The sequence below is a fragment of the Phyllobates terribilis genome, unplaced genomic scaffold (assembly GCF_046119375.1).
Source record: "Phyllobates terribilis strain yellow unplaced genomic scaffold, ASM4611937v1 Scaffold_1__5_contigs__length_1240528914, whole genome shotgun sequence".
Lineage (NCBI taxonomy): Eukaryota > Metazoa > Chordata > Amphibia > Anura > Dendrobatidae > Phyllobates > Phyllobates terribilis.
Window position 1 is genome coordinate 313,513,107 of NW_027362761.1, and position 16,516 is coordinate 313,529,622.

A 16,516-nucleotide genomic window follows, 5' to 3' on the forward strand; every position below is an offset into this window, starting at 1 on the left:
ACATAGAAGCTGGATGCTGTACCTGGCTGGCATACAAAAATATGGCAAAGCCCACGTCAAAATTTTTGGGAAAAATTAATTAAAAAATAAATAATAATTTAGGGACTGCATCTTTATTAACCCCTCAAGTGTCATTTAGTGTTAAAATAAAGGATTTATTTTTAAAAAAATTGGCGTGGGATCCCCCATAATTTTAGGCTCTAGCGGAGGTTAAGCAGACGGCTGGGGCAGATGTTTGAAGCCTGGGAAGTGGGTAATACCCACGGAGCTTCCCAGACTACTAATATCAGCCCCCAGCAGAATACCTAGCCTTTACTAGCTATTAAAATGGGGGACCCCCCTAAAAAATGACGTGGGGTCCCCCCTATTTAATAGCTAGCAAAGGCTAGGCAGACAGCTGGGGGCTGATATTAATAGCCCAGGAAGGGTGCCATGAATATTGGCCCCCTCCCAGGCTAGAAACACCAGCCGTCAGCTGCCCCAGAAATGGCGCATCCATAGGATGCGCCAACTCTGGCACTTAACCTCGCTCTTCCACGCTGCCCTGGTGCGGTGGCAGGGAGTAATAGTGGTGGGGTTCATGTCAGCGCCAGCTGCCATGAAGCCCAGGTTAGTAATGATGGGCGTCTATAAGACACCCCCATTACTAACCTACAAAGTGTTAAAAAGAAAAAACACACTACACCCAGAAAAAAATAATTTATTTGAAATAAAACACACCATTTTATTTAATTCTTAGTTTACTAAAAAAAAATAGTTACCTGTCCACGTTCCTGCGCTGATCTCCCATGCACAGCTGTCACATCTGGAGATGGTGACAGCTGTGCATGGCTGCTGTAAGCTCACGCTGCCGGGAACACGTCCGCTCCCGGCAGTGGGAGCCACTGACTGAGGTCACCGGAGTGCATTCAGGCAGCGCAGCTCCGGAGACCTCCTTTACGGCACTGCTGTACCGTGGGAATTTCTCACGATACAGCAGGGCCGTAAAGGAGCTAACCGGAGCAGCGCTGCCTAAACTCCGGCGAACCCGCTTATACAATGACGGGGCTGCTTTACGGCCCCATCATTCTAGCGGCGGCAGCGGTTCAGAGCGGTCACATTCTATGTGGCTGCTCTAAACTGGAGATCTTCGTGGGACACTCGTGGACTACTACGGAGGGGTAAGGATAAGGTTGTGGGTTATTATTTTATATTTTATTACAGGAGATCGATGGCTTCGGGGAATTAGGTGTCTAGGTGAGTATAGGTGTAGTTTTTTATTTTTTACTTTATTTTAGGTGGCGATCGGCGGGGACAGGTAATGTATGAACTAATTTATTGTAGGCAACCACTGGCCACCAATGACATGTATTTAAAATTTATTGGGGACACAGTAGGGCAATTTAAATAGCAGGATCAGGCTGATGGGAACTACTGCTCCCATCGAGCTGATCCTGCTGGCACGAGTGGACGGGGGACAGACATAGGCCGATGGGAGTAGTAGTGTCACATCGGCCTATGTCTGCCTGCACGCACACACCTGCAGACATCGCACACACTCGCAGACACACGCACAGACACCCACACACACCAATCATGATGGGTCTGGGAGGTGAGGCTGACCTGTGCGGCCGTGGGAAAGTTCATGTGAGTTCATGCAATGCAGTCAAGCATGAACTCACATGAACCCTCTGAGGGCACCGCGGCTACTTCAAATGAACAGCTGATCGGCATCACCTGATACCTCAGCTGTTCATTTGAAATAACCGGCGGGAAAGCGCAGCACAGAACGGGAAAGCCGGCGGTGAAGTCTTTTCACTGCCGGCTTCCCAGCCCGGGTCCTTCGCTCCCCGCTCCTTGGTGCTGCGCTCCCCGCCCGGTCCTAACTTACGATCGGGATGGGAGGTGGCGAGGGGAGCGGAGGATCGGGGTGGGAGGCTGCGGGGAAGCAGTATGGGACTGTGTGATTGTTTAAAAGCCGGCGGCTTTTTACAGCCCGCCGGCTTTTAAACAATCAGGAGAATTCTCTCACGCTTGGGATGGCATTCTGATGACAGACTGGATCTCAGCTGAGCGCTGCCATCCACTTGTCATACTTCAGAGACACTGCAGAGCGCAGGCATTATGGGAACTTCCGATTCCGGTATTCGATATTGTAAAAGTATCGGAATTAAGTATCGGAATTCCGATACCGCGAATATCGGCCGATACCCGATATTTCAGTATCGGAATGCTCAACACTATTCATGACTTATGCAGAGAAAACTGACCTCCTATTTCTACATAGAGCTTTGAAGGATTCAACCAGTCAGTTTTAAATCACTTGATGTCATAGACCTAATGGAAAACAGAAGAAATAACTGGGTAGAAAGGCAAAATTAGCAATAGTAAGTACAAAGCGCTATTATATAATATGATGATTGCAATATATTAAGAGGATAAACATTTTGATGGGAATGCTTCTTTAATGAGGCTCAATAGACAACCCAAATCCAAGACTGTACTGAAGATGGAGTGGAGACTTTTCACTCCAACAATTGGCTCCTTCTGGGTTTACAAACACTAAAGGCAGACAATTTCCCTCACAACATATCTATGTATGTTACTGTAAAAGTCAGAAGGCCGGTAAAACCTAGGATTTACCAGTCAATCTGGACATTTACCGAGGCCGTCGGTAAAAGCTCAAAATGAAAAGTAAAATTGGACTTTTACCGGTGAAGTCTTGGTAAATCATAACATTTCTCAACAGCGTTGGTAAAAGTCAGATGTATTCCATATAAATGAACGATTTTGGACTTTTACCTGGGCGAATCGGTAAATCTTTACATTTACCAGCATGTGTTGGTAAAAGTAACTTTGAGTCACAGAATTCTGACTCTTACCAGCAGATGATGGTGGTAAAAGTTAACTAAACGCAATTTCCGACTCTGATGAAGGCCTTAATCGTTAGAAATATTTTTATTCTTCAAAATGCAAATGCAAATGAACAAATACAAATAGGAAAATGCAAATAGAAAACATTTATGTAGGAAAGTGGGCACTTTTTGTATGATCGGAACAATAATCATAGGATAGTCAGGATTGACATCTGTATATATAGAACGTACATACGTTAAGGATAGTCAGGATTGACATCTGTATATATAGAATATATATATACATACATACCTTACAGGGTAGCAGATTTTGTTCATTGTTATTACCATATTTTCCCCCATTTACTCTTTATTACATTTATAAAAACTTTGAACACTGTGTCCTCAATTTCATCGCCGTATCTGCCTAACCAGACACCTTTCCCGCGATGGCTTACACTTTTTATTACACCCTTCTCAGCTACATTTACCAAGAAGTCGTGGTAAATGTGCACATTTACCAACTGCGCTTGGTTCAAGTCAGATGTTCCATCTTCACACCTGATATTTCCGACTTTTACCACGCTCGACGGTAAATGTTAACATTTACCAAGACTTCACAGGTAAAAGTCCAATTTTGCTTTTCATTTTGAGCTTTTACCGACGGCCTTGGTAAATGTCCAGATTGACCGGTAAATCCTAGGTTTTACCGGCCTTCTGATTTTTACAGTAACATATACATACATAAACTAAGATGTTGACGTTTCAACCAATGATCAGATGTTTTTCGATGGTTGCTTTACAACTCTCTTACCAACAGGGAACTCAGAAGACATTACTATAAGGAAAAGGAACCTGTATTCCGTGTTTTAGTATACTACATTGCAGCATCTAAGAACCTAGACTACAAGGAAATGTACTTATACAGTAGATATCTTGATAAGGAAGTCTAATTGTTTACTGACCAGTGATATGACATAGTATAATCCAGCGTCACGTACACAACTATTCAGTGGGTGGAAACATCTTTCCATACAAAAAAAACCCTTAGGGTATGTGCCCACGATGCAGAAAATTTCTGCATGTAAAAAAGCTTGCGAATTTTACAAGCGTTTTAACATGCGGATTTGACTTGCGTTTTTCAAATGCATTGTGACCTCAAATCCGCAAGCAGAAACGCACAAATAATGGACATGCTGCGGATTTTTCCACAAGGAAAATCCGCTGCGGAAAAATTCTGCAGCATGGGCACAGAACATGCAGATTTTCATTGGGGATCATGGGGCACGGATTACCAAGCGTTTTGCAAGATTTTACGCTGCGGAAAAATCCGCATCAAAAACGCATAGTGGGCACACAGCCTCACTGCCATTTACAATCATTTTTACGATCAGTGGATCAAAGCACATCATAAGACTCCTAAAAATGTTCCACAACCAATGGCTCAAGAGCCACATGTGACTACCGTGGTCCTAGTGGCATAATCATAGCACAACTCGGGTCAAAGCCATATCATTGGCAGTTACAGAGTATCCGTCACCATAATATGCTGGTCTATATAATGAGGTTGTGCTACAATCACAACTTATCCTCACTGATGACGAAAACCATGGTCCACGGATGGAAGAGTGTTTAGCATGTGCTTTGTCTCTCCATTCAAAGTCTATGGGGATGATGGAGAAAGCGGAGTGCTGTGTGACGACATTGTGCATGCTCGTACACCTCCTAATTCACTGATATGTACTGTAGGATTGCCAGAAAATAAGTAACTAATCCCTCATCCTGTGGCTATGTGATGAATTGGGATTGTTGCACAACTCCTTTATGTCCAGCATATGATAGCGACAAGACAGCAAAAATAAAACCTGGCTTTAAACATTTACCACCACCCCTCCCCCACAAGCATTATTGTGGACCACTCTGCATTTAGTCTAAGACACATCCATACAGTCCGGCAGAATGTGGCACTGCCAGAGAAAACTCCTCCGACAGCTCAGTAATATTAGGAACCCCCAAAAGGAAACTATCGTTCTGGAGATAAAGCAGGTCCCAGCATCAATAACGCACTCTTTAGAAGGGGTTTTTCTCATTTTCATTCTTCAGGAGCGCACCTCTCCCCAGACTCCCGGTTTCCTGCACGTTTGGACCAGTAGCGGTGTTAATCTGCTGGCCTGAATTCCAACTATATGAGCCAGTGCTACAGCATCGGAGGACCACATTGGCACTCTGGGATTAGAGCTTGCCAACCCTGCACCTGTTTGGCCATCACTGATTGACTGCAGAGATGACTGGTAACCCAGGCAATGAACCTTAAGACTATAAAGTAAGGCTATGTTCACACATTGCGTTTTTGCAGCGTTTTTCCCGCAAGAAAAACCTGCTCTCTTGGCAGTAAAGAAGCAGCTTCAAAAAAGCAGGTTTTGCTGAAGTTTTTGTCAGGTATATTTGTCTCTTGTGCATGCTAATAAAGTTTAGTGCATAAAAAAGAAAAAAAATATTTAATAAATTTCCTCAAGTTTTTACACCAAAAACGCAGCAAAACCTAATATCTGCGTTTTTGCACTATTTATTGCTTTCTATGGGTGAAAAACACTGCACTAAGTGCCATGCTGAAGATTGCAAAAACGCAGCAGTTTTCCAAATCAGTCAAGAAAAAAAAAATAGAGACTTTGCTGGCACTGTAAAACGCAATTGAAAATGGGCATAAAAAAACACAAAAAAAAACGTTGCAAAATTGCAACATGTGAACATATCAAGAACGGAGAGAGTATTAGGCTATATTCACACATGTTGTGGTTTTCGGAGTTTTTTGCTGCAGATTTTTTTTGCAAATTTTCAGCTGCGTTTTGCAGTACCAGCAAAGTCTATGAGAAACCAGAATTCTCTGTTCACACATCATGGTTGTATTTTGTGCCTTGATTGGGTTTTTGGAAAATAAGAGCATGTCACTTCTTTCAGTGTTTTTTTCACCCATAGGAAGTAATGGGTGGTGAAAAAAAAACACACCAAAATTTGCATCAGCGTTTTTGATGGCAAAATAGAATGGGGTTCTTTTTTTTCACAGAACTTTATGGACATGCAAAGACAGAAGGACAGTGAAAAAAATGCTGAAAAATTGCACCAAAAAACACAGAAAAACCCAGCTGATTTCCTGCCAGAGATTAGGTTTTGCTGCAGATTTGTGATGCTGAAAAACCCAACATATGTGAACATGGCCTTAGGCTAAAAGCAAGGATTTTTAATGACAAGCAAATTGCAACCTTTTACCAATTAAGCATAACCCTTTACACCATCCACATGAACGATCCAGCCAATCACTGGCCTCAGCGGTCACATGACGTACCCAGCCAGTGATCGGCAGCAGCGGTATAGTGATGGAGGATTAGGAAGGTGGGCCATTATATTATGGGGGGTTATATCATCACCTGCTCTAACCCTGGACAACCCTATAACATGGGGCAGCCACATGCAGGTGTATAGAGCGGTGCCCACTATGCCCAGTCACCTGTGGCAGCACCTTGTGATAGGGGTACGGGGATGCTCGCCGCTGTCCGCAGGGGGTTCCGCCATGAGGCGGCTCAGCTGTGCCCGGTCTGCACCAGTGACCTTCCAGTGACAGAGGCCGCCGGTGCCTGCTGCAGACCAGAGCTCGGTGTGAGGCCGAGCACACGCCCTCGCCGCCATCCCTCAGCCCCGGCCTCGTCCAGTATCTCTGCCCAGTCACACAGCGCCGTGCACGGCCGAGTCCCCGCCGAGGACTCACCTGGACGCAGTGGCTCGGTCAGGGTCAGCACAAGCAGAAAGAGGACGAGGAAGGTGCCGCTGTCCGGTTTGGGCACCATTTATCCTCCGTTCATCCTCCCTCCAGAGCAACGAAAACCGGACACTCGCCGCAGGAGGGAAGCTTCTGCACCGTCACCGCAACCTTATATCAGCACGCTAATCTTCCTGGAGGACACACGTCCCCTAATCCTACTCGGTAACGGGTAACGCACCGCTGCTCCGATCTCCGGGAACAAGATGGCGGCCTCCGTCCCCTCACAACAAACAGAACACAACCCAGCCAATCACAGCGCTCCGGGGGCGGGCTCTACGGTGGGTCACGTGACGCCAGGACTCACCGGAGTGTGGGCGGGGCTAATGGCCGTGCGATTATTATAACGACCTTGTCGTGTATAGAAATGGAGCCAGAGGGGACGGCTGCCTACTGAAGAAATCTGACTGTGACTGCTGTCATGGCTGAAGCATCAGCTCCAAAGTATCAGCCAACCGGAAAATGGCGGCCCCATAACAGGAAGTCACCTCAGCGTCTCATGCAGTAACATAGTTTCCACAAAATACATAGATTTATCAAAGCTGCCCGAAAGAAAGTGTTTGATTCCCAGGGCAACCAATCACCACACTGCTTTCATTTTCTACATCACTCTGTTAAAATAAAAGCTGTGTTGTGATTGGTTAATATGGGAAACAGTCTTTTTAGACGGATTTGATAACTCTACCCCATTATAGCAACAAACGTGAGTGAAGAAAGCCGCCCGGATCCCGTTCATTGCTCGGCTCCTATTCCACATACAGTTAGGAGGCCCATTCGTTATTGATTTTGCATCTTTTTTTCGTCAAGTTTTTCCTAATTTTGGGCTGTTATTTTATTTTGTGTGAAAGTCTTTGCACCTATTTTCTACTAGTTCGTCATTCTCCATTTTGTATATGTTGTTTTTTTATGCAGATGTTTTCAACAATTTATCAGTTATGACTTTTTAAAAAGTTGCTAAGTTGCAATTGTGAAGTTCTTCCATCTGGATTAGCGGGTGACGAGGCATTTACACTGCGAGATAATTGTGAACCAGCATTGCTAAAAGCCCTTGTTTCACGATTATCTCACCAATGCAAGCAGGCTGCCTATTACCTGATGAAAAAGCAAAATGCTACATGTGAACACGGCCTCAGAGTTAGGGTATGTGCACACCGTCAGGAATGGTACCGTTTTGAACACTGTATACTTGATGCTGCGTTCAAAGTGCTGCACGCAAGTGAAGCCGCATGTGTTCATTGAAGGTGGGCTTCACCGCATCCTATACATTGCACTGGTAGAACTTCTCTTGCGGAGACCAGCGTCTATGAAGACGCGCTGCATGTCCATCTCCGCGGGTGATCCTCAGGAGCACGGGAACGCATAGTGGGCATGGGATTTGTACAAATCCCATCCACTATGCTGTAACATCTGGTCGCTGCGGCCTGCACGCAGCGCAAGTGTGCTGCGTCCAATCCGCAGCGTTTACTGATCGTCTGCACATACCCTTAGGGTATGTGCACACGTTTAGGATTTGAAGCAGAAATTTCCTGAGCGTTTTTGTCTCTCCCTGGCAGAAAAAAAAACACATGCGGATTTACATACATTTTTACATGCTTTTTTGTATATCAATGAATTCTTTTTGGAGCTAAATAAAGTTGGTGGGACATTGCTTAAGCCCTTGGATTACCATAAGAACTGGGGTGAGTATATTGGTTCATTTAAATGATTAAATAATGGGTCTGTTGTATTTCAAATAAAGTATTTACAGAAGCTTCGTCAGGGGAAGCTGCGCGGAGACGCGGCAATAGGTGTGGGGCATGGGGTTCTGGTCCTTCATCCTTTCCACATGACTGGTATACTTTAGCACTAGCCACACTGACGGGGCTCACCCGTCTACATCTCTTTCTGCTGGGTATTATATCCTGTACTAGATGGTGGCCCGATTCAAACACATCGGGTATTCTAGAATATGTATGCAGTACACCGGGCGCAATCAGCAGAGTGGTGTTTAAATTTGGCGCCAATATCGCTGATTGGTCGAGGCCGGCGGCCGCGACCAATCAGCGAACCGTGTTAGTGAGGGCTGGAGAGCGTGTTTAAATTTGGCGCCAATATCGCGACCGATCAGGGAATTGTATTAGTGAAGACCGGGGAGCGGCGCTGCGGGAGATGACCGGCTGCTTGCAGCAGAAGTATCCCGACCGGCGGCGCCGCTCCCCGGTCATCCCTTCACACTTGCCGTCGGGAGATAAGCGGCCCTAGCCACTGATCTCTCGACGGTAGCCGCATGGAGGTCAGCGGCGCCGCCGGTCAGGGTACTTCGGCATCGCCGCTGACCTCTGTGCAGAGCGGTGTTTAAAGTTGGCGCCAATATCGCTGATTGGTCGCGGCCAGCGGCTGCGACCAATCAGCAGAGCGGTGTTTAGACTTGGCGCTAATATAGCTGATTGGTTGCGGCCGTCGGCAGCGACCAATCAGCGTCGTATTAGTGTGGGCCCGGGAGCGGCGCTGCTTGTGCGGGTACTTCCACTGCGAGCAGCTGGGAGATGACCGGCTGCTCGCAGCAGAAGCATCCTGACCGGCGGCGCCGCTCCCCAGTCCTCAATTCACACTTACCGTCGGGAGATAAGCGGTCCTAGCGGCAGATGAGCCGCTAACGGCCGCCATCTTTTTTCTGAAATCCCGCGTCGCTGATTGGCCGCGGCCGGACCAATCAGCCACGCGGGATTCCCTGGACAGAAGGACAGACAGACGGGATAAGACAAATATATATATTAGATATGCGGATGTGTTTTATCTAGATATATGCAGATGGGTCGGATCAAGTGATACCTTACGCTGAATATAGGCTATAGATAATATTTATTTCAGACATTTATCCCTGTATATTGATAATAAGAGACCTTTTGCATTATTGGGATTTTATATAAGAATACCTTGTAAGACTATTGTGCCATTTTGCAGGAGCATTAAGGATTTGATATTACCCGTTTATTTATGTTAGACATTGGGCTCTTATATTGCACAAACCTTGATGATTAGGTGGCCAAAAAAATCACGTTGTGGCTATTGCTTTTTTGGTTCATCCTTCACAGTGTTCATGGACTCTCTTCTGTAAATTCTATCTGTGTATTTTGATATGTTATATACGCATGTATTTATTGCTTGATATACAGAACATTGTCTATTTATTGCACTAGCTGTTTTGGTGACCATCTATTAACTTCAGCAGTCATGAGGGCCAGACCCCTTTTGTGTCTATATACTTTTTAAATGTTTTGTCTATGAGGTTTCTGGAATAAAATGATACCTTTTATATATAGAAGTGTGCTGCTCCGTGCATGTGGTTCTTTTCTCTTTTACTTGCATTCTTGGTTATATCACATGGGTTAGCACCTTCTTTAATATTATTGGACTCCATATTTGCTGTGCACTTCTGTATCCATATATATATTGAACAATACCTGTGGCCCAGGGAGGTGTGAAATTTAAGAATGCCTGTGCAATTGAATGGCAGACCCCATAGTGTGAAAGTAAAGTGTCATACAAACTCAATGAATTGCCAGTGTCTAAACTATTTCTGAACAATTCACCTCCCCCACCATGCCAAAACCAGAATGATTTTTTTTTTTCACAGAACTTTATGTACATGCATAAATAGAAAAAAGGACAGTGAAAAACACACAAAAACGCAGCAAAAACTGCCCCCAGAGTTGGGTTTTGCTGCAGATTTGGACGCTGAAAAACACCAACATGTGTCAACATAGCCTTATAGTTCCCCTTTAGAATACAGGTGTACAGAAATGCACTGGTATGTACAGATGTATCAGTACTATCTGCCTGTAACGTAGGAGAATACACTGCACATTCAAGTGGAGAAAATTCTCCTACATCTATCAGTGCAGGCTGTGGGTCATAGCTTTTGCTGCTGCTTCTAATTACGCAGGTTGCAGGTTCAATTCTCGGTGAGCTCAGATCTCAAGAAATGAGAGGGATTGTTTATTTAATTGAATGTAAGTATATAAAGAGCAGATATGCCAACACTGCCCCACAATGAGGAGCAATGAAGACATTGCACAGAGTGAGTGGAAGTCGAAATACAACCCTGACGTCCCAGGACATCTCCCCCAAATTGGGACAGGTCGCTGAATCTCGGACGGTTGGGAGCTATACTGTGGATACATTTGCCCCTTTATTATGATGGTTACAATAGCCAGCTAGCAACTTTCTCCGTAGTATTTGTATGATTGTCAGTCTCTGCAGCAAGCAGTTCTATAGTTGTATGTGATACCATTATCGATACAGCCGTATTTTCTGTCCTGATTTACAATAGTTAAGTGGCATTATCAATATATTTACATTTCCTCTTAGTGTACAATTGCTATATTAGTATATATAACATCTGCACATAATACTAACTTATTTTCTATTGAGCAGCCTTTAGGGGGGTAGACTGGTGACATGCCTTCTATCTGACTGCTAGGGGAACTTGGGTCATTAGAGAAAGACAGCGATGAGCGGGGGTGCTATATTTTGTGTATCTTATGTAGGATGCTAACCTCCGCGGTTAGGTAGGGAATTTACTTAGAGATTTCTAGGGTTATCCTAGCATACATACAACCAACCCAGCCCACTCTCTTTAAACTGAGAGAAGAAGGAAATATCCCAAAATGTACATCAATTAATAATCTGTGCCTATTTGAAGCACACATTAAAACTGCTTAAGCTAATTAAAGTCAAATACATGTGTATACTTGAATCAGCACCAAATTTATTATTTTTATTTAAGACACCAAAAGTTACAAAACATGATGAAATACAGTACAGACCAAAAGTTTGGACACACTTTCTCATTTTAAGATTTTTCTATATTTTCATGACTATGAAAATTTTACATTCACACTGAAGGCATCAAAACTATGAATTAACACATGTGGAAATATATGCTTAACAAAAAAAGTGTGAAACAACTGAAAAAATGTCTTATATTCTTGGTTCTTCAAAGAAGCCACCTTTTGCTTTGATGACTGCTTTGCACACTCTTGGCATTCTCTTGATGAGCTTCAAAAGGTAGTCACAGGAAATGGTCTTCCAACAATCTTGAAGGAGTTCCCAGAGATGCTTAGCACTTGTTGACCTTTTTGCCTTCACTCTGCGGTCCAGCTCACCCCAAACCATCTTGATTGGGTTCAGGTCTGGTGACTGTGGAGGCCAGGTCATCTGGCGTAGCACTCTATCACTCTCCTTCTTGGTGAAATAGCCCTAACACAGCCTGGAGGTGTGTTTGGGGTCATTGTCCTGTTGAAAAATAAATGCTGGTCCAACTAAACGCAAACCAGATGGAATAGCATGCCGCTGCAAGATGCTGTGGTAGCCATGCTGGTTCAGTATGCCTTCAATTTTGAATAAATCCCCAACAGTGTCACCAGCAAAGCACCCCCACACCATCACACCTCCTCCTCCATGCTTCACGGTGGGAACCAGGCATGTAGAGTCCATCCGTTCACCTTTTCTGAGTCGCACAAGGACGGGTGGACAAGGTGGTTGGAACCAAAGATCTCAAATTTGGACTCATCAGACCAAAGCACAGATTTCCACTGGTCTAATGTCCATTCCTTGTGTTCTTTAGCCCAAACAAGTCTCTTCTGCTTGTTGCCTGTCCTTAGCAGTGGTTTCCTAGCAGCTATTTTACCATGAAGGCCTGCTGCACAAAGTCTCCTCTTAACAGTTGTTGTAGAGATGTGTCTGCTGCTAGAACTCTGTGTGGCTTTGACCTGGTCTCTAATCTGAGCTGCTGATAACCTGCGATTTCTGAGGCTGGTGACTCGGATAAACTTATCCTCAGAAGCAGAGGTGACTCTTGGTCTTCCTTTCCTGGGGCGGTCCTCATTTGATCCAGTTTCTTTGTAGCGCTTGCTGGTTTTTGCAACTGCACTTGGGGACACTTTCAAAGTTTTCCCAATTTTTCAGACTGACTGACCTTCATTTCTTAAAGTAATGATGGCCACTCGTTTTTCTTTACTTAGCTGCTTTTTTCTTGCCATAATACAAATTCTAACAGTCTATTCAGTAGGACTATCAGCTGTGTATCCACCAGACTTCTGCACAACACAAGTGATGGTCCCAACCCCATTTATAAGGCAAGAAATCCCACTTATTAAACCTGACAGGGCACACCTGTGAAGTGAAAACCATTTCCGGTGACTACCTCTTGAAGCTCATCAAAAGAATGCAAAGAGTGTGCAAAGCAGTCATCAAAGCAGAAGTTGGCTACTTTGAAGAACCTAGAATATAAGACATATTTTCAGTTGTTTCATACTTTTTTGTTAAGTATATAATTCCACATGTGTTAATTCATAGTTTTGATGCCTTCAGTGTGAATGTACAATTTTCAAAGTCATGAAAATACAGAAAAAATTTTAAATGAGAAGGTGTGTCCAAACTTTTGGTCTGTACTGTATTTTATCATGTTTTGTCATTTTTAGTGTCTTCAATAAAAATATGGCGCTGATTCCATTATACTCATGTATTTGACTTTAATTAGCTTAAGCAGTTTTTGTTAGGTGCAGCCCACTCTCTTCCCTATTGTGGTTTTATTTATACTCTATATAGATAAAAGTACTCCAGTGCTGCAAGGCAACAGTGCTAACCACTGAGCCGTGTCACCCAATATTGATTGTGTTACTGTTTACTTTCACCTCAGTGCTGCAAGGCTAGGGTGCTAACCACTGAGCCACCATGTCACCCAATATGTTTGTGTTACAGTTTACTTTTTGCCAGCATTGTGAAATCATCCAAGTACAGAGAATTGTGACATCACTATACTGTAGAACACATACAAGCAGTAGGAAAATCAGCAATTACAATGCAGTGTGATAACATCTCAGCCCACCCTCATCATGGATGACGCTGCTATACTGAAAAAGAAAGGATATACAGTTGGCATGGGTTTAGGGCAAGGCTCATATGGCAAAGTTATGGCAGCATTCTCCGAACACATGAAATGCTGTGTTGCTGTGAAGATTATTGATCTTACAAAGGCTCCACCAGATTTTTTGTGGAAGTTCATTCCTCGTGAAATAGAGATCTTGACCGTCATGAACCATCATTATATCGTAAAGACATATGAAATCTTTGAGACTTCCACAGGTAAAGTCTACATTGTAATGGAGTTGGGTGCCAAAGGTGATTTGTTTGACTTCATTAAGAACAGAGGACCATTGCCAGAAGATGTGGCACGCAAACTGTTTCATCAACTTGCCACAGCTGTAAAGTATTGCCATGATTTAGGTATTGTCCACAGGGATCTTAAGTGTGAGAATATTCTATTGGATGAAGAGTTCAACATTAAACTTTCAGACTTTGGCTTTGCTAAACGTATAGACAAGAACCATAAGTCAATCCTCAGTCAAACATTTTGTGGCACAGCAGCTTATGCTGCTCCAGAGGTCTTGCAAAGAATACCATATGAGCCCAAGGTCTGTGATATCTGGAGCCTTGGTGTGATACTGTTTATAATGGTCTCGGGTTCAATGCCTTATGATGATTCCAACATAAAGAAGATGTTGCTTGTACAGAAGGAACAGCACATAGATTTCCCAAGCTCTAAACGCTTTTCAAGTGAATGTAAAGACATCATTTACCAAATGCTTCAGCCAAATGTAAGGCTACGTCTTACCATTGATGACATATTGAACCATAAATGGCTCCAACCCACCTCAAAAGCTAAAGCATCAGGCAGTACCCCAGTATGTAAAAGGGATGTGAAGCCTGCGGACCAGACTGTTTTCAAACAAGATTCCAAAAACCCAGATAAAGCTTCTGATGACTCTCTAACAATGCCAAAATCTCTGTGGTGGCAAATGTCCAAGAAAATCTTCGGCAAGAAGATGAAGATATGACAGCATCAGACACAAGCACATCAAATGCAAAATGCAGCAATGTAGGAACACTTCAGTTTGAATCCTATAGTGTTATCTGGTCAATGCCATGTAGCTTAATAAAAAATTCAAACAAAAAATGTGTTTTCTGAATGATTAGTTTATTTGTTGTTGTTTTCCAAAGGGGAACAAACCAGATAGCAAGATATCACCTGTTCTTAGGATCAGATGATAAATTGCTGGGACCACCCTCGATCCAGAGATGGGCTCTATAGTGCCCACTCTGAATGCAGCGGTCATTCAATTCAATGTCTATGGAACTGTATTTGGCTATCTCCCATAGACAATGAATACAAAAGGTGGTGCACATTCTCAACCATCGCTCCATTTAGGTGGGCACTACAGAGCCTCCTTTTCTGAAATGGTGACATCCAAGCAGTGGAACAACAGCGATCAGAAGGTCATCACCAATCCGATCTTGATACAAATTGTAACGGGTCTGGGAGGCGGAACCTCTGAGCTACTATACAAGGGGGCAGTCCTTGTAAGGGAGCGGGTGGCAACCAGGGAAGACGGGCAGGAGGTCACAGCAGGTGACCGGGACAGTCTCTGAGTGAACGGGCTGGAGGTCACGGCAAGTGACCGGGGCAGTCTCTGGATGAACGGGCTGATGGTCACGGCAAGTGACCGGGGCAGTCTCTGGATGAACGGGCAGATGGTCACGGCAAGTGACCGGGGCAGTCTCTGAATGAACGGGCAGATGGTCACGGCAAGTGACCGGGGCAGTCTCTGGATGAACGGGCAGATGGTCACGGCAAGTGACCGGGGCAGTCTCTGGATGAACGGGCAGATTGTCACGGCAAGTGACCGGGGCAGTCTCTAGGTAAAGGGTTGGTACGACCTGTGGCGGCTGATGATAGACGTGAGCTCCCAGGTGAGCAAGCGAGAGTCTCTGGATGAACAGGTGGTCACAGCATGTGACGGCGGAGCCTCCAGGAAGACCAACAGACAGGCGGCAGATGAGCGCTCCCAGGTGAGCGGGCAGAAGTCTCTGGACAGGCGGGTGGTCACAGCACGTGACGGCAGAGCCTCCAGGTAGGCTAGCAGACAGGCAGCAGATGAGCGCTCCCAGGTGAGCGAGCAGCAGTCACTGGACAGGCAGGTGGTCACAGCACGTGACGGCGGAGCCTCCAGGTAGACTAGCAGGCAGGTGGCTGATGTGCGCTCCCAGGTGAGCGGGCAGGCTGGTCCTTAGACAGACTGACAGGAGTAGTAAGGCAGACCGTCGGACCTCAGACTAGCAGGCAGGTAGCAGATAATCAGGCAGGAATCTGGCAGGTAACTGGCAGGTAACTGGCAACGGGACCTGAGGGCTGAAGCAGAGTAGTGAACAGTGCAACAACATTGCTCGGGCACCTCCATTTTGGAGGAGGTGCCTTATATATGGTGAAGTCCTCCGGCCATTGGCCGGGGACTCCTTAGGACGGCGCACGCGGCCCCTTTAAGAGGGAGGGAGAGCGCGCGCGCCCTAAGCACAGTGGCCGGGAAGGAGCGCGCGCTACCAGCAGAGCGGGAGGAGGACGCCGGGCACGGAGCAGGGAGGTGAGGGGAACAGCGTCCCTGCCTAGCAGAGGGCAGGGACGCCGGCGCTACAGTACCCCCCCCTTTAGGCCCCCCCTTTTTTAGGCCAGACAGAAATTTAGCTAGGATAAGAGGGGCATAGATGTTCTCCCGGGGCTCCCACGTTCTCTCCTCAGGACCAAACCCCCTCCAATCTACTAGAAAAAAGGTCTTTCCTCTTACCCTTTTGGTGGCAAGAATGTTCTCTACCTCAAACTCGTCCTCAGCAGAAACCGGAGCAGGAGGCGTACCTGTAGACTTGGAAAAAGAGTTAAGTACCACAGGTTTGAGGAGAGATACATGGAAGGAGTTAGGGATCCGTAAGTTGGCCGGGAGTTTTAATTTATAGGCCACCGGGTTGATCTGACTGATGACCTCCAGAGGACCGA

At 45.2% G+C, this 16,516-nt stretch overlaps 2 protein-coding genes across 3 annotated transcripts in view; one reads left to right on the plus strand and one right to left on the minus strand.

Moving 5' to 3' along the window:
* The window catches only part of DGCR2 (DiGeorge syndrome critical region gene 2), a 91,744-nt gene extending 84,820 nt beyond the window's left edge, over positions 1-6,924 (minus strand). The window contains exon 1 of one of the 2 annotated variants that reach the window (XM_073674785.1): positions 6,598-6,924. In XM_073674785.1, coding sequence (XP_073530886.1) covers positions 6,598-6,676 — 79 coding nt within the window. In that variant the 5' untranslated portion in view covers positions 6,677-6,924. The remainder of the gene's footprint in view (positions 1-6,597) is intronic. The other variant, XM_073674793.1, reaches the window with a different exon arrangement.
* A 6,602-nt stretch (positions 6,925-13,526) lies between these two features.
* LOC141259230 (testis-specific serine/threonine-protein kinase 1-like) lies at positions 13,527-14,528 on the plus strand. Its single transcript, XM_073674841.1, has one exon. It carries the CDS (start codon positions 13,527-13,529, stop codon positions 14,526-14,528), a length of 1,002 nt encoding a protein of 333 aa, XP_073530942.1.
* Positions 14,529-16,516: the final 1,988 nt, after the last annotated feature.